A 16,455-nucleotide genomic window follows, 5' to 3' on the forward strand; every position below is an offset into this window, starting at 1 on the left:
ATTAAAAAAATATTAGTATTATTTTTAAGATAGATAGAATAATAGTATAAGCCAGTGAAGATGATGCCAACTAAATGACTTACGTGCTCCACTTTGGGGCCAGCTCATGCTCCAAGTGATGAACAGAGAGATAGATAAAGATTGCGTAAGGGAGGCTGCATGGTATTCATCTCTCGACCCTACCTCGTATTATTCATCCAATGGCAGCGATTAACCTCTTTGCGTCCACGGTGTTTTTTACAATTATTTATTTTATAATCAATTTAGTTTCAAAAATCATACTATCATATCAAATGAATATTTTATCATTGTCCCATATCTACCGACTATACAAAACTGCCACACACCAAAAATCTAAAATAAATCTACCGACTACAAATTATGGAGTATCTCATTTCAGGTGAAAAACTTCAACGTTAATTTTGTTATTTATCTACTAGTAGTATTTTTTTAGGTATATATAATTCGTGTAATTGTAACATATTTATTATTTTGCAAAGTAACGAACAAAAAAAATACTTTGTTTGTTTGCAAAACTTTTTTTTTTAATTTCATAAATGCAAACTGTTATTTTTAAAAACTATTCAATTTTAAGTATTTCTTTATCTATTCTGAAATATCCATAGAAAAGGTTTCTGAAATAATGTGCACACCGTACTAACTCTCATGTAGATGGCATGATCAGTTACAGAAAAAGGAAACAAATAAATAAATACAACCAGTTTAAATTTACTCTGCACTGATTTATACATTTCCATAAAGATAGCAGGAAAATATTTTTTGCCTTTTTCAGTAAAAAATAAGGCAACAAATGTTCCAGTTCACGTTTTGAGAAAAATCCAAAAAAAAAACAAAAATCAGATTAAGGTAATAATAATCGAAAACGTTTAGAAAAGTAAAAAAATCAAAAAATGATGTGAAAAAAATAAGTCTGCCTCTCTGGAAAATGATAGGTGAGGTTAATAAAGCCCACTGTTTTGGGGTTTGACCCCACAGAATCTCTATTTTATTCTGTAAAACCAAATATCTTTTTTTGTAATTAATTAATTTATGTACATTCCCCAGCTATTTTCCAGCCTGTGTTTCCTCTCCCAATTCTTTCCATTTTTATACCTTCTCTCTTCCTCCTTTCTTCTTCACTCATCTCTTCTTCTTCCCTTCAACCTTCATAATCAGTGGCTCCTTCGCTTATTAGTCTTTGTCAATCTTAAATCGTTGAGTATCCAAAAATCTTAAACTCAATGGATCCGTGCTCTTTCGTACGGATCATAGTCGGTAACTTGGCCGTTAGGTTTCCGTCGTCGTCTTCTTCTTCTTCTTCCTCATCAGGACCGTCTGTTTCCGGAATCAATCCAACGGCTCCTAACTGTTACTGTAAAATCAGATTCAAGAACTTTCCTCGTGAGATTGTTTCTGTTCCGGTTATGTTCCGAACTGAATCTGAATCCGAGACTCGTTGCTCCTCCTCCGGTAACGTATCCACCGTTGCTGCTTGTTTCAGTTTAAGTAAAGCTCAGATCGAAGCGTCGTTGAAGAAACCTAAATTTAGTGTTCTCTCCGTTGAGGCTTATTCCCGCGGAAATAGCGACGGAGACGACGGTGTTAGCGGCGCGTCGTGTGGACTCGCTACGGCGGGTGAGAAGTTGCTTGGTCGATTTGAGGTTTCGCTTGATTTGAAATCGGCGGAGACGAAGAGTTTTTTGGCGCATAACGGTTGGGTTGCTTTGCCGTCTAAGAAAACGAAGAGTAAAACTGGATCCGATCCGGAGCTCCACGTTAGCGTACGGGTCGAACCTGACCCGAGATTCGTGTTTCAGTTCGACGGTGAGCCTGAGTGTAGTCCTCAGGTTTTTCAAGTTCAAGGAAACACAAAGCAAGCCGTGTTCACTTGCAAATTCGGCTCTAGAAACTCCAACTCCGGTGATCGAAATCTTCTTCACAGGTCAGTTAAATCATCATCTTACTGGAATAATTAAGAAATAGGAACATTGCCTTTTTCAGATAGATTCTTTACTTACCAATTTAGCAAAGAGATGCGAACTTAGAAATATGTATTTTCATGCTTTGATTGGTGATTGAGATTTGTTTTGTGATCGTATATTGATTTTATGGTTTATATTTTGCAGTTCTTCGATGATGTCTGAGATAAGCTCAACGAGAAGTTGTATATCGTCGATGAATTCGGAAAAAGAACAACCGTCAAAAGAGAGAAAAGGATGGTCAATAACGGTCCATGATCTCTCCGGTTCACCCGTGGCTATGGCCTCTATGGTAACACCTTTCGTACCATCTCCTGGTTCGAACCGGGTGACTCGGTCAAGTCCCGGAGCGTGGCTTATTCTTCGACCTGACGGTTGCACATGGAAGCCATGGGGAAGACTAGAAGCATGGCGTGAGGCTGGTTACTCTGACACTCTAGGTTATCGTTTCGAGCTTTTCCAAGACGGTATAGCCACCGCAGTTTCTGCATCGTCGTCGATCAGTTTGAAAAATGGCGGGAGTTTTGTTATTGATGTTACCGGCGGTACAAGCACAACGGCGTCTACGCCGACAACGAGTCCTCAAGGAAGCTGGGATCTCGGATCCGGTTCAAGCGCCGGTTCAAGACCCGCGTCGAGACCAGGATCAGGATCCGGGTCGGATTTCGGATATCTACTACCGCAACATCCGTCTGCGGCCGCGCAAAACAGAGGGTTCGTTATGTCGGCTACGGTTGAAGGAGTTGGGAAACGAAGCAAACCAGAAGTAGAAGTCGGTGTGACGCACGTGACATGTACGGAGGATGCAGCAGCGCACGTGGCATTAGCTGCGGCGGTGGATCTGAGTTTGGATGCTTGCAGGCTTTTCTCACACAAGCTAAGGAAAGAGCTGAGACAGCAAAGCCAGCTTGGTGTCGTTTGACTTGTTTCGCTTTGTCGTTTTACCAATTCATGAGTTGTCTTCCACTCACATTTTTTTGGTTTGAATTTTCTATTTTTTTCTTTTTAAGATAGCGTTAGGAATTAGCCAGCCATTTTTTTGAGAGGTGGATGTCATCATTATTAAAAATTGTTAATATCTTTCTCAGTACAGCTAAGAAATGACAGTAACAACTAACAAACAACTCATTATCTCTTTTAATTTGCCTCATTAACAAGACATTAGACATGAAATTATTTTTAGAATGGTTTTTCACCAATGTAATTACCAGGAGGATCATAGTTGCATGTAATAAAAGTACCACCACTGTTACACACAACTTTAGCACATCCCAAACGAACTGTGTTTTTCCAAACAACTTGCGTGTAATGTAGACAGGTGCCACCGTTTGGATCATTACACGTGTTACTATCGTAATCGTAGTACTGTTTCTCGTTGATCCACATTTCCGCAGCATCTTCAGCCGACATTTCTCCACTACTCATCGCTATGTTCTCTCCAAATGGTCCATTCGAATGGACTAATGCACAATCATTGATCCTCTGGTTTGCATAGCTTGCCGCATATGCAGCGACCTCATCGTCCCAAACCAATGGGTCGAGCCCAACCTCGTTTCGGGCTTCGTTGTGGGCCTCTAAGAATTGTTGTTGCAAATCTTCGGCTAAAGAGCCATAGAAAAGAGCAATTGCTAAGAGAAATAAAATGTTGGTTTTGAGTAGAGACATTGTTTTACGTACGTGTTGGTGGTGAAGCTTAGGAGTTAATTTGAGTATTTATATTTCAAAATTTAGAATAGTTAACAACTTTGGATTGTAACAAAAAACAAATTCTGTTATTTTGTTTACCAAAATTAAAAGAGGATCATATTTACATACCCTCCATATTAAAAAGACAGGCTAGTCAACGTTACATTCTATTCTTTGTATTCATTGGATTTTGCTATTTTTGTGTTTTGAATATTTTGTACACGTCTCCGGTCTCTCTTGATAACGATTTGATTTTGAAATCTTCTTATTTTGGAAAAAATTAAAATATAATATTCTGCTAGATAATCACTTCACTAATCAGTATTTATTTCCCAAATTTATTGGTAATGTATCCAACGGATATGATTCAAGTAACTAAAGGAAATAATTTCTTCAGTTTTGACTTTTGATTTCTTACCGTCACGTTGCCTTCCATAAGTCAAATCGGGCCTTTTCTAGCGATTCTAATACATAGCCCAACACAACCATTGGCCCTTATGTTGTTTCGCCTACAATGACCATTTTATAATTAAAGTTTTTACTTCATTTAGGTACTATATTTCATTCAATGTTCACAACAAGAACACATAAATGATAAAAACAAAAAAAAAGAAATTAGGACGAAAAAAGAAAAAATTAACTTGGAAACAAAATTATATGCTGATGCAAACGTGTTGGTGTGCATGAATGTAAGAAAATCCATATAAGGAAATAACATAAAATATATTTGAATGCGAAAATTTCAAACGCCACGGCTTTTTTTTTGTTAATCCTTCCGACGTAGAGAACAATGCTCCGGCTACTATTTATCGTTCGCCTTCTCTTTTTAATGCCACTAGCTTCATCGAGATCCAACCACAGTGAAGAAGTCGAGAATCTTCTCAAACTGAAATCCACCTTTGGAGAAACAAAATCCGACGACGTCTTTAAGACCTGGACTCACCGGAATTCGGCATGTGAATTCGCCGGAATCGTATGTAATTCCGACGGAAACGTCGTCGAGATCAACCTTGGAAGTCGGAGTTTGATCAACCGAGACGACGACGGTAGGTTCACCGATCTTCCTTTCGATTCAATCTGCGATTTGAAGTTGCTGGAGAAGCTTGTTCTAGGAAACAACTCTTTACGTGGTCAGATTGGTACGAATCTCGGGAAATGTAATCGCTTGAGATACTTAGACCTCGGGATCAACAATTTCTCCGGTGAGTTTCCGGCGATTGATTCGTTACAATTACTCGAGTTTTTGAGCTTAAACGCTTCTGGAATCTCTGGAATATTCCCATGGAGTTCTCTAAAAGACCTGAAACGATTGAGTTTCCTAAGCGTTGGAGATAACCGATTCGGTTCGCATCCATTTCCTAGAGAGATTCTAAATCTCACTGCCTTGCAATGGGTTTATCTGAGTAACAGCAGCATCACTGGTAAGATTCCAGAGGGAATCAAAAACCTTGTTCGTCTACAAAACTTGGAGCTCTCTGATAATCAGATCTCTGGTGAAATTCCAAAGGAGATTGTTCAGCTCAAAAACCTAAGGCAGCTTGAGATTTATAGTAATGACTTGACCGGTAAGTTACCATTGGGTTTTAGGAATTTGACGAATCTGAGGAATTTCGACGCCTCTAACAACTCCTTGGAAGGTGATTTATCAGAGCTGCGGTTCTTAAAGAATCTTGTGTCTCTTGGAATGTTCGAAAACCGATTAACCGGTGAGATTCCAAAAGAGTTTGGAGATTTCAAGAGTTTAGCTGCTTTGTCTCTTTACAGAAACCAGCTCACAGGGAAGCTTCCGAGGAGACTCGGTTCTTGGACAGCTTTTAAGTACATCGACGTGTCTGAGAACTTCTTGGAAGGTCAGATTCCTCCTTATATGTGCAAGAAAGGCGTAATGACGCATCTTCTCATGTTGCAGAACAGATTCACAGGACAATTTCCAGAGAGTTATGCTAAATGTAAGACTCTGATTCGTCTTCGTGTAAGTAACAACTCTCTCTCTGGAATGATTCCTTCAGGGATTTGGGGTCTTCCTAATCTACAGTTTCTTGACCTTGCTTCAAACTATTTTGAAGGAAACCTCACTGGTGATATTGGTAATGCCAAGTCTCTAGGTTCTTTAGATTTGAGCAATAATAGATTTTCAGGTTCTCTACCGTTTCAGATCTCAGGAGCTAACTCGTTAGTGTCGGTTAATCTTCGAATGAATAAGTTTTCCGGGATAGTTCCTGAATCTTTTGGTAAGCTTAAGGAGCTTTCAAGTCTCATTCTTGACCAGAATAATCTATCTGGTGCTATACCAAAGTCACTAGGCTTATGCACATCTTTGGTTGATCTAAACTTTGCTGGAAACTCACTCTCTGAGGAAATCCCGGAAAGTTTAGGATCTTTAAAGTTATTGAATTCCCTGAATCTGTCAGGAAACAAATTATCAGGAATGATTCCTGTTGGTTTGTCGGCTCTGAAGCTAAGCTTACTTGACTTATCCAACAACCAATTGACCGGTTCTGTTCCTGAATCTCTCGTAAGTGGAAGCTTTGAAGGAAATTCAGGACTATGCAGCTCAAAGATCAGATATCTTCGTCCATGTCCGCTTGGAAAACCTCACAGCCAAGGGAAGAGGAAACATTTGTCAAAAGTCGACATGTGTTTCATTGTTGCAGCGATACTTGCTCTGTTTTTCTTATTCAGTTACGTGATCTTTAAGATAAGACGAGATAAGTTGAATAAAACGGTGCAGAAGAAGAACGACTGGCAAGTGAGCTCTTTCCGGTTACTAAACTTTAATGAAATGGAAATTATTGATGAGATCAAATCAGAGAATATCATAGGCAGAGGAGGTCAGGGGAATGTTTACAAAGTAAGTCTAAGAAGCGGTGAAACACTAGCCGTTAAACATATCTGGTGTCCGGAGAGTTCCCACGAAAGCTTTAGAAGCTCAACGGCAATGTTAAGTGACGGCAATAACAGAAGTAATAACGGAGAATTCGAGGCAGAAGTCGCGACGCTAAGCAATATAAAACATATAAACGTTGTGAAGTTGTTCTGCAGCATAACGTGTGAGGACAGTAAGCTGCTTGTCTATGAGTATATGCCTAATGGAAGCTTGTGGGAGCAGCTGCATGAGCGTCGTGGTGAGCAAGAAATTGGGTGGCGTGTGAGACAAGCGTTAGCTTTAGGAGCTGCTAAAGGGCTGGAGTATCTTCACCATGGGTTAGATCGGCCGGTGATACATCGAGACGTGAAGTCCAGCAATATATTGCTTGATGAGGAATGGAGACCAAGGATTGCTGATTTTGGATTGGCTAAAATCATTCAGGCTGATTCGGTTCAACGAGATTTCTCGGCTCCTCTTGTCAAAGGAACTCTTGGTTACATTGCCCCCGGTATGTAGAATCTTCAGGTTTTCTTCTGAATAGCCATATGACATTAGGTCAACATATCTTTAGGTTTCTTGCTTATCAAACTTTAAATTCTTCCATTTCAATCCACAGTTTTATAACACCTGTAAATTGCATATCATTTCTTTGTTGTTCACAGAATATGCATATACTACCAAAGTGAACGAGAAGAGCGACGTGTACAGCTTCGGGGTGGTGTTAATGGAGTTGGTGACAGGGAAGAAGCCGTTAGAGACAGATTTCGGCGAGAACAATGACATAGTCATGTGGGTTTGGAGCGTGAGCAAGGAGACGAACAGAGAAATGATGATGAAATTAATCGATACGAGCATAGAAGATGAATACAAGGAGGATGCTCTTAAAGTTTTGACCATTGCTTTATTATGCACGGACAAGTCTCCTCAGGCTAGACCGTTTATGAAATCAGTAGTTAGTATGCTAGAAAAAATAGAGCCTTCCTATAACAAGAACAGTGGAGAAGCAAGTTACGGTGAGAGTGCTAATGATGAGATTACTAAAGTTGTATAACTCATAGATTGCACTTGGTTATTAATCGAGCTAAGGCTCAAGAATAATAAATTCTTGATTGGTTTTATACTTAAAAAAATTCTTCAGAGAAAGATTCTAAGACCATTCAAGAGTTTTGTATCATCTTCATCTACATGGACAAAAAAGAAAGTAGTAGTTGTAAAGGGTTAGTGTAAATTGAAAAGCCATAAGATTTTCTATGATAATACTCTTTAAAAATAATTAAAAAGATAAAGCAAAAAGCCATAGTTATTAAATAACTTACAGACGAACATTTATAAAATACATCGCAACGATAGGACATGCATGATCATCACAATCACAAAGATCAGAGACATCTTCAGATGTTTCTTACATAAGTTTTGTATACACACACACACATATTTAGCATCAAGTTACAGTTTCAACTTTCAGCCCTGGCGGTCAATCTCCACCGTCCATCCCTTGGTATCCTCGACCCGACCCGTCTGGATATCACTTAACGTCTCGTATAGCTTCGCAGCCAATGTTTCTTCCCCTGTTTTGAATCCGGTCCTGTATTGAGTTTATACATTCAATCATTTCAGTCACCCTAACTTATGAAAAAATCTAAAAATAGACATTTTGGATTAACAAAGGGAAGAAAGTATTACTTTTTGTCTTTAAAGGTTACGGATGCAATACTAGTCACAATGGAAGCAGTGCCAGTACAGAAAGCTTCGTCCGCATCGAGAAAGTCCACTAGAGGAATCGTACGTTCCTCGACCTTTATACAACGTGAAAGACCAAAAGGAAATTATTATACATGCATGATGAATATTATTAGTAAGGAGATTTTTTTCGCAAATTACAAGATCAACTTGATATATGTATGATATTGAAATATTCCAACCTGGTAGCCGAAATCACGACACAATTCCATTACGCAGTTTCGAGTGACTCCGGGCAAAATAGTTCCTGCAATTGTTGGTGTCGATACAACATTGCCCTATATACAAAAATATCATCACAACCATCTTAATATTCTATAACACATGTATAAACCTCAACATGCATTTTCAATAAATTTGTATATTTATTTTTTACCTTGAGCATAAAAACATTAGCTGCGAAAAGTTCTTCAATGTTTTTGCCAGTTGCAGCATCCAAAAACAAAATATCAGAGAAACCTTGTTTTTTCGCCTCTGCCAATGGTATCCAAACCTTCAACGAGAAATTTTTCCATTACAATCATTTAGTCATGTAATTATGAAAATTTGATGTATATTTTTAAAACTTACAGGACAATAGTTTGTGATGCTCTTCACACCACCAGTTCCACTAGGAAAAGCTCGACGAAACTGATCTTCGATTTTCAGATTCAAACCAGAGTTATCCTATTCCAAACAAAAATCCGAAAATAATCAAATTTAACATAATGGTTTTCGTTAAACAACATAACCCTTTAATTTAAAACCAACTCTCAACAAGTAATTGATGCATGCATGTTATATTACGTACTTGGAATCCCTTATATTTTCATATGTGAACAATAAAAGAAAAACGACAAGAACACTAGTCACCTTATGATAACGTCCAACAGGACAGGCAAAAGCTGTGAAGGTGGTCTCAGGAATGGGAAATGAACCAAGAATCGGACCACTCCCAAACAAGATAGGCCTAATATACAATGTTCCTTTCCCCGGAGGAGGAATCTGCGTACATATATAAGAAAACCCCATTGATTATATCTTTCATTTTATAAGGTTTTATTATCTTGACGAATTCATACAACAATCAATATATATAATATACCCATTTCTTGTTGGCAAGAGCAACTTGTTTGATGGCGGAGACGAATTGATCGACCGAAGGATAAGGCATATAGAGTCTGTCAGCTCCGGCTTGAAGGCGGAGACCGTTTTGGTCTGGTCGGAATAGCAGAATCCGACCATCTTCTGTCCTGTAAGCTTTCAGTCCTTCATATAAACCCTAATCATTCCCAAACCACCATAAATATTCCAGTAAATTAGTATCAAACCATTACTTAAGAATTGTTGCGAAACTAGATCACATACAATGATTTGATAGGAATATCAATACTTTCATACTATTCGGTTCGTTGATATACATTAATACATATATGTACAACTATTTCATTTTTTCAATAGTTTATAGCTCAAATATGCATACAATATAGTTGCTAACTCAATAGTATACTATGTAATTATATTTATGATAATTAGCTCAATCATTTTATTATCAGTGAGAAAGCTATATATTCATGTGTTAATAGTTTTTTCTGTTTCATCTAATAACGATCTAGATTTATATTCATTCTTTTAAGTCATATATAACAAACCTGGCCATACTGAAGAACAGCAGCGCAAGGGTTAAGTTGCAAATCAGCAAAAGGAAGAATCTTCCCCTCTTGAAAACTCTCTCCATGATTGCACTTCGCAACATACATATAATCCGTACGAACAAACTTGAATGCCAACTCTTCCCACTTGACATTCGCATATTTTTCATCCGAAACACTGTAAATTTTGATAAATAAAAAAAAACAAAAAAAAGATCGCCAAATCATATTTCATACTATCAGATTTAAACAATATAATTTGTTCGACGATACAGAAATATTTTACCTCACAGGAAGAGGTTGCGCAGAAGGAGCCATGGATGTGTTTGTTCGAGTCGAGTTGCTTTGTTGTAAGTAGGTAATTGCAAGAAACTTGAGTTGTCTATAAAGCTTTGGAATACTTCTCTTTATATATACGTTTACAACAATTTTTTTTTTTTTTTTTTTTCTATTTTTACAACAAATTGTTTTTTATTATAATAATAAACTTAAACGAAAATAAATAATATCTCTTTGTTCTATTTCTTAAAAAAGAAATTAGCTTGTAGTACTTCAACGTATCTTAACTCTTTAGTCTTTAGTAGGTATATATCATCTATTTATTTATTTTTATTTTTTTTATATTACGATTATAGTGTACGTACGTATTTATTAATCAAAAATAACTTGGTAGAAGTAAAAAGAAAATGATTTTTTTTTTACTCAGTGATCAGTTTTACGTTTATTCAAAAATAAGTTGTAGTTTCCTTCTTAATATTCAAGTTATATGACTAAAAATTGGTCGGTTAATTTACTATTAAGATTAATCGGAAACTCTAGTTAGATCACGAGATAATCATCACGTGGAGAAACATTTGGTTCTTGTCACGTGGAGAAAACGTTAAGCTTATTTTTTACTTCTTTATTATATTTTTGAGGAAATGGTTGAAAGAAAGAGAGTGTTTAAAATGTGAATGCGCTCGTAGTTAGGTGGAGGTTAATGGGTAGGAGGGTAGGTCATATGTGTATTAGTGATGGATAAAAATTAAAAACATAAAAAAAACTTCAAGCTGTAAATAATCTAATAAAAGAACATAGAAATATAATCAAAGAACCATTTAACTAAATAAATACTTTCGATTCAAATAGCATATTTCTAAGTTCCAAGAATAGCTATCCTCTATCCACATGTTACATTTTTTTTTTCTTTTTCACATCCATATAGTTTTTAAAATAATTTTCTAGATGGTATTTTTTATTCGACATTTTTTTTTCCTTTTAGATTTACTGATTATAATTTATTTAGAAATAAATGATACGACTGTCGTTTCTACAAAACTGAAATTTGCAAACATTGGACCAAAAAGCGAAACCTTAATCACTTGAAACGACAACGTTCTTTAGTATGTTTTTGGACATACAAAGTACACATAAGATGTTCCCTCACTCTTCGATTGTTTCTTAACCTAATATAATTAAGCAATATTGAACTTGAGTCACTCAATGCTGCACCGAAGGAGCCTTTAGATTTTGAGCAAATTCATGAGAGTTTAGCTTCTCATTCATCACTCTGAATTTCTCTTTTATCCTCTTTATCTGTCCAAAACATGACACATAACATAATGTTAGTTCTCCTGCATACTTCCAATGGCAAATAGAAAAAAGAGACATTGATCATAGAAGTCAGTTTGGTTTACCCTTCTGAGCTCGATCTCTGTGCTCCGTTTCTTTTGATCAAGTGATTGCCGGAGATTCGTGATGTCGAAGATACTATCGAGGTCGTCTTCAAATGCGTTTTCCAACTCTTCCCGGAGAAGAGCAGGTAACTTATCAACGATGGGCATTAGAAGAAAACAGTTGAACTGCAGAACAAAAGAAAACACAGATACAAACTTTTTAAAAGAAAAGTCATTTTAAAAGCAAGAAGAATCTGAGTAAAAACTGAAGTAGGAGCAAACCTTTAACTCAGCAGAGGCGAGAAAGTACTCTCGTATGCCCTGGAATATCTGTTGGACCAATGCGTACACAATTCTCTCAGAGGAAGGAGCAAGCTTGCGGTTCCAAAGTGTGCTATCTAGAAGATCAGCCAACCGCATTTCTGTTGTCTGAATACTGGAACCTGAATCGATGTTTGAGGCGAGATGGCTTAGCTTTACATCTGATCTTGACTTGGTGTCTGTTGTGCCACCTAATGCATCTTGGGGAAGACTAAATCCTATGGCATTACCTGATGTCGTATTATGCTCTGTTCCACCAAATGAGTCCAAGAATTGACGTAGACCAGCTCGGTTCTACATAACATTGAGAAACGAAAACTACTCAATCAGAAACGGATACTTGATGGTATGTACACAACTCAATTGGATTGAAACAGAGCTATAGGGCTGTAGCAATGACCTTGTTGTGAAGAGACCATGTAACATAGCGAGTTGTACTTGCTAAATCCTCCATACATCTGCAAACAATATAAAATCCAAAGGGTGATCAATCACTAAAGCTCACTAGAACACAGGTAGGAGGCACCGACATGGTAAGAACAGGAATTGGAAATAGAATTACTTGTCACGACATGATTTTTCTGTGGACTCCACAAAACTGTTGAATGCTGAAGCAACCCGCTTGAGAAACACCTCATGCCCACTTAAATATTCACCTTCTTTCTATTCAAATTTAGAACATACATCAAAAAATTTGCTGGAAAGGGATCATGAGTATGATACCGTCAAACCAAAGAAAACAGTACCTACCTGAAGAAGATATACAGAAATTGGAAGCAATCTCTTGAGAATGTGTAGAAGCCTCGCCCCTAACTATATCAACGCAAAACAAACGAAAATGAGAACTGGAAAAAACTTTCTGTATGGAAAGAGAAACATGTGAATAACAAAATTTCAGATGAAAGTATTCCCAAACATAGTTTCTGTAAGCAGAACATGTTTACTCGATAACTCTTATGCACAAATAAGTTCCAGCAAATCTCAAAACTGAATGGTAGTATGATTTCAATATATAACGTTATATTTCATTTTTTTTTTTACGTACAGTACACCTTAACTAATTAGTAAAATTGCTTTCCATCCTCCACGAAAGAAAAAGAAAAAAGTAGCTATATCTATGTCACCTGATGAAGGAAAGGTTCAAACGTCTCACGAGCCTTCGCAACTGCTATAACACAAGCTGTTCTACAACAGCAAATAAGAGAAAGAGAATAAGAGGCCATAGAAAACATGACAAACGTTGCAGCTCAGATTAGATACTGAAAGGGGTCTGGGATGCAAAGACAATAAATTGAGAAGTGTGTTGCATGTCAGTCAATCCTATGATACCTGGAATAGTTTGTTCCATCATGAATATCCTCAACTCCACATGCATTTACAATTTCCTCCCTCGTTATTGGGGGACATTTGATAGCACCAACTAGAAAACGAAACTCAGCCATGGCACGGTGATATTGTGCACCCCCATAGAGACGCATCCCTGCATTCTGTAAAATGAAAGATAATCTGGTTATGGTCTCTCATAATTCTTGAAGGTCCAACGAAGTATCTCTTTTATTTGTTTCCAATACATTATTCTTTGGCACATATGTTTCATGCGGTCAAATTTATCTTCCATCATATTATAATCCATGTACAAGAACAAGACAACTGGATTTGAAGACCATGCCCAGCTTGCTCTATAAAGTCCAACAATATTCTGCTTCAGGGAAAGACTTACCGGTATTAGCTTATGTGAAAACTGGAGACCATCAGTACCAACAAATGCTCCTCCTTGTGTCCTTTCATCTTGCAGTGTCTCACCTGAAAAACACCATGAGAAATTATTAACAATCAAAGAACCCAACATAAAGAGAATGCTGTTATAAAATGTGCTTCTGCCAGTAACCAAAGTATCATGACCAATGATTGATTGATTAGCATACATCATTCCATGTGTAATCATCGCAGTCTGGTGACCCAGTCGAATTGAACAATATGCATTTAACTAAACTGATTTTGCAAAAGTCCAATTTAACAACACCCAGAAACAAGAAAAGTTTATGCCAAAGAAGTTGACTAGCAGAGAACAGAGCAGTAACATTACCAAATTTATCTGGAGGGGCCACAACTGTTCCCTTCAATAACAGCGATAACTGATCAAGAAAAATATAAACAAAACAGGTGAGAAAACACAGCACTGATCAATACTAACAAAGGTACTTCGTACGTCAATCAGAAAATATGACGCAGCAATTTTAAAGTCTTAAGGGCATCCAACACAAAAAGTTTACAGCCATTCTGAATTTGTAGCAAGTCCTAGATATCATTTACTGTAGCATAATTTTATATGTGTCAGTAATCAATAAACAAATTTGTTTTTATGTGTCAGTAGTTAATAAACCAAAAAAAAAGAGAAGTTTACACAAATGAACTTGTTGTAATTATACAAAAACTATTAATCCACGAGTCCAGGCAAAAATGAAAAGGTATGGGAAGGTGTAAATAGAAATCTAAAAAAACGAAATGCTCTCTACAGTTACCTTGGTTAAGAAGAGATCATGGAAAGTCCTGCCTCTCTCTTTGAGTTTTGCTTCATCCAAAGAGCTGCATTGAAAGGAATTATTCAACCTCCAATGAGTTATATTTTCTATAAATCAGTAGCTAACAATTAAACTGCCTAAAATCAAGTAGACATTTTCAGACAAAACAAATTGCGACCTAAGTTCCTTGCTCACGGTATCCAGCTTTCTGACTGTACTGCGGTACTCCTTTCCTAACAGTGGAATGATCAATGGAACACTCTCTTTGTACCTGGAAAGAGAAGGGCATCAAGACTACAGCGAAAAGTAAACTACAATAGAAACAGAGGCTGGAAAAATCAGAGTTAAAACAACAGTTATACCTTTTCCAGAGTAGTTCTTCCAGAAACAACCTCAGTTTACTGATGCCAATCCTACTCTTTTCCTGTTTTGTCAGTAAACGGCCCAACTTCTTCTCTAAAGATGCAATGTCTTCCATTTCTCTAAGTGACACAGCCTGTAATAAAAACCACACATAGTTTAGAAAAAGACCTGTTTAACTTGTTTAAGGAATCAGACAGCAGAGCAGAGACCTGTTTGAACTCGTCATTAGACTTATACACTGAATCCTGTCCATAGCCAACTCTTCCAGAAGGCACAGACGTGAAAAAAGGAGAATCGCCCAATAAGGAGCTGTCAAGTGCGCTTGCAGGAGGTGAGAGAAAGACTTCCACGTCAGATGAACATGAGAATTGAGGGATTTTAGTGTCAAGCTTTGTAGAAACAACAATTGTCCTAGAAAGCTCAGGATCAACCTACATGAACGAGAAACAAACTTTAACAAAAATAAAGACAAGGTTAGACGCAATGGAGTTACGTCAAGCAACGTACTTGCATCACTATCCTTCGAGTGGTTGCAATGCTCCAGTCACTGCTATCTTCGAGGCATAAAATGATGAACTCTTTGTGTTGCATCTTTGCTCGGACTAGAGCTTCCACAGCCCGTGCTTGAACCTAAGAAAAAGAACAAGTAACCCACTCTCAAATAAAGCAAAACCAAAACATGAAATCAGCCACGGAATTGGCTGGAAGCCATAAGAAAAAACAACCTGAAGAGCTCGGTTTTTCAGTCCTGGTGCAGGAGCAATAAGTCCAGGTGTATCAATGATGGTAAGGTTTGGACAATACTTATACTGGACTTTCACAATAATCTCCTTTGCAGAGAATGGGCTACATGGCTCTTGCTCCAGCCTCATGTTCTCAGCCTCAATATATGCCTAACTCCAAATCATATAACAAATTTCGTTAACATGAGCATTTCGCTTCTCTACAATAAACCTAAGTACTTGTGTTTCTCAACATTCGTCAAAATCTTCCCAGAATTTATACGCAGAAACAAGCAATTGAAGAAGCACAAGTAATAATAATAACAAAACACCTGAATTTGTGAGAGAGATTTGGGAAGAGAAACGGAAGGATCATCATCAGATCCGAGATGACAAAGCGGGAATTGACACTGAGGATCGTACTTCATATGGAGAGTAATCGGCCGACGAGTCTTGGTTCCGCCGCCGACATGGTTAAATTGAAACCCCATAAGAGCTTCCACAAGCGCACTTTTACCGTCGGTCTGCTGTCCCACCACAAGAACCGCCGGTGCTTCGAACGGCGTCTCCAATTCCTGCGCCAAAGCGTGTAACTCGTTGTAAGCTTCGTAAAGACTCCACCGCTCCTCAATCGCAGCGTCGTCCTCTTCCGCCATTTCCTCAACCGTCACCGATTTTGCTGATACTTCCGCCATCGTCTCTTACGAAAATGAGCAAGAGGAAGAGTAAGAGTAAGAGAGTGTCTCTTATTTCTTCTACTCTTTAGTTTTCGTCGCCGTTCCTTTTTCCGCCATGGAATTAGCAGATACGGCTAATTTCAATTTTTGTCAAAAGAAATATTTTTTGTGTTTTAATCTCACGCGCATCCATGGCGCGTTGAGTCAACGTTGTAATAGTTCTCCGCTAAATTTAAATAAAAGAGCGCGTAAGGAGAGAGTTTAAGGATTTTTTTTTTTTGGTCGGCAAA

The 16,455-nt window shown here is 37.6% G+C and overlaps 5 protein-coding genes and 1 long non-coding RNA gene across 8 annotated transcripts; 2 read left to right on the forward strand and 4 right to left on the reverse strand.

Annotated features, from left to right (window-relative positions):
* Positions 1–1,074: 1,074 nt before the first annotated feature.
* AT3G19680 (hypothetical protein (DUF1005)) lies at positions 1,075–3,114 on the forward strand. Its single transcript, NM_112858.3, has 2 exons — positions 1,075–1,942; positions 2,127–3,114. Exons 1-2 carry the CDS (start codon positions 1,242–1,244, stop codon positions 2,899–2,901), a joined length of 1,476 nt encoding a protein of 491 aa, NP_188602.1. The 5' UTR covers positions 1,075–1,241; the 3' UTR covers positions 2,902–3,114.
* AT3G19690 (CAP (Cysteine-rich secretory proteins, Antigen 5, and Pathogenesis-related 1 protein) superfamily protein) lies at positions 3,014–3,650 on the reverse strand. The gene has a single exon (NM_112859.2). The coding sequence runs from the start codon at positions 3,642–3,644 to the stop codon at positions 3,159–3,161; it is 486 nt and encodes a 161-aa protein (NP_188603.1). The 5' UTR covers positions 3,645–3,650; the 3' UTR covers positions 3,014–3,158.
* An 18-nt stretch (positions 3,651–3,668) lies between these two features.
* Positions 3,669–3,894, reverse strand: AT3G03875. The gene has a single exon (NR_141044.1). It is a non-coding gene; the product is annotated as an other RNA (long non-coding RNA).
* Positions 3,895–4,455: 561 nt separating this feature from the next.
* Positions 4,456–8,069, forward strand: IKU2 (Leucine-rich repeat protein kinase family protein; the record flags this gene model as incomplete). Its single annotated transcript, NM_112860.1, has 2 exons — positions 4,456–7,042; positions 7,197–8,069. 2 exons carry the CDS (start codon positions 4,456–4,458, stop codon positions 7,583–7,585), a joined length of 2,976 nt encoding a protein of 991 aa, NP_188604.1. The 3' UTR covers positions 7,586–8,069.
* On the reverse strand, positions 7,763–10,376 carry BCAT4 (branched-chain aminotransferase4). The gene is made up of 9 exons (NM_112861.4): positions 10,192–10,376; positions 9,906–10,083; positions 9,359–9,535; positions 9,127–9,258; positions 8,845–8,940; positions 8,651–8,767; positions 8,457–8,552; positions 8,218–8,330; positions 7,763–8,119 (listed from the first exon to the last, which is right to left on the reverse strand). The coding sequence occupies exons 1-9, from the start codon at positions 10,221–10,223 to the stop codon at positions 7,996–7,998; spliced, it is 1,065 nt and encodes a 354-aa protein (NP_188605.1). The 5' UTR covers positions 10,224–10,376; the 3' UTR covers positions 7,763–7,995.
* A 775-nt stretch (positions 10,377–11,151) lies between these two features.
* On the reverse strand, positions 11,152–16,384 carry ARC5 (P-loop containing nucleoside triphosphate hydrolases superfamily protein). 3 transcript variants are annotated; one of them, NM_180284.3, is made up of 18 exons: positions 15,821–16,384; positions 15,492–15,659; positions 15,274–15,396; positions 14,976–15,197; positions 14,766–14,899; positions 14,582–14,674; positions 14,404–14,467; positions 13,968–14,016; positions 13,602–13,684; positions 13,211–13,368; positions 13,006–13,066; positions 12,632–12,694; positions 12,444–12,544; positions 12,282–12,339; positions 12,112–12,175; positions 11,843–12,003; positions 11,582–11,746; positions 11,152–11,480 (listed from the first exon to the last, which is right to left on the reverse strand). In NM_180284.3, the coding sequence occupies exons 1-18, from the start codon at positions 16,181–16,183 to the stop codon at positions 11,385–11,387; spliced, it is 2,226 nt and encodes a 741-aa protein (NP_850615.2). In that variant the 5' UTR covers positions 16,184–16,384; the 3' UTR covers positions 11,152–11,384. The 3 variants fall into 3 exon arrangements, with proteins under 3 accessions (NP_850615.2, NP_188606.2, NP_001189935.1); NM_001203006.1 differs by having other exon boundaries at positions 11,165–11,480; positions 13,875–14,016; positions 14,567–14,674; positions 15,821–16,307; NM_112862.4 differs by having other exon boundaries at positions 11,843–12,175.
* Between the last annotated feature and the right edge of the window lie 71 nt (positions 16,385–16,455).

The sequence above is a fragment of the Arabidopsis thaliana genome, chromosome 3, assembly GCF_000001735.4.
Source record: "Arabidopsis thaliana chromosome 3, partial sequence".
Taxonomy (NCBI): Eukaryota; Viridiplantae; Streptophyta; class Magnoliopsida; order Brassicales; family Brassicaceae; genus Arabidopsis; species Arabidopsis thaliana.

Coding starts and splice junctions, on each gene's coding strand:
- AT3G19690 (NM_112859.2), bottom strand. CDS start 3,644: ATGTCTCTACTCAAAACCAACATTTTATTTCTCTTAGCAATTGCTCTT.
- AT3G19680 (NM_112858.3), top strand. CDS start 1,242: ATGGATCCGTGCTCTTTCGTACGGATCATAGTCGGTAACTTGGCCGTT. Junction 1,943..2,126: donor GATCGAAATCTTCTTCACAG/GTCAGTTAAATC, acceptor TATATTTTGCAG/TTCTTCGATGATGTCTGAGA.
- BCAT4 (NM_112861.4), bottom strand. CDS start 10,223: ATGGCTCCTTCTGCGCAACCTCTTCCTGTGAG. Junction 8,553..8,650: donor CTAATGTTTTTATGCTCAAG/GTAAAAAATAAA, acceptor TTTTGTATATAG/GGCAATGTTGTATCGACACC. Junction 8,331..8,456: donor GTCGTGATTTCGGCTACCAG/GTTGGAATATTT, acceptor CGTTGTATAAAG/GTCGAGGAACGTACGATTCC.
- ARC5 (NM_112862.4), bottom strand. CDS start 16,183: ATGGCGGAAGTATCAGCAAAATCGGTGACGGTTGAGGAAATGGCGGAA. Junction 12,340..12,443: donor GAAAAATCATGTCGTGACAA/GTAATTCTATTT, acceptor TATTGTTTGCAG/ATGTATGGAGGATTTAGCAA. Junction 11,481..11,581: donor CAGAGATCGAGCTCAGAAGG/GTAAACCAAACT, acceptor TGTTTTGGACAG/ATAAAGAGGATAAAAGAGAA.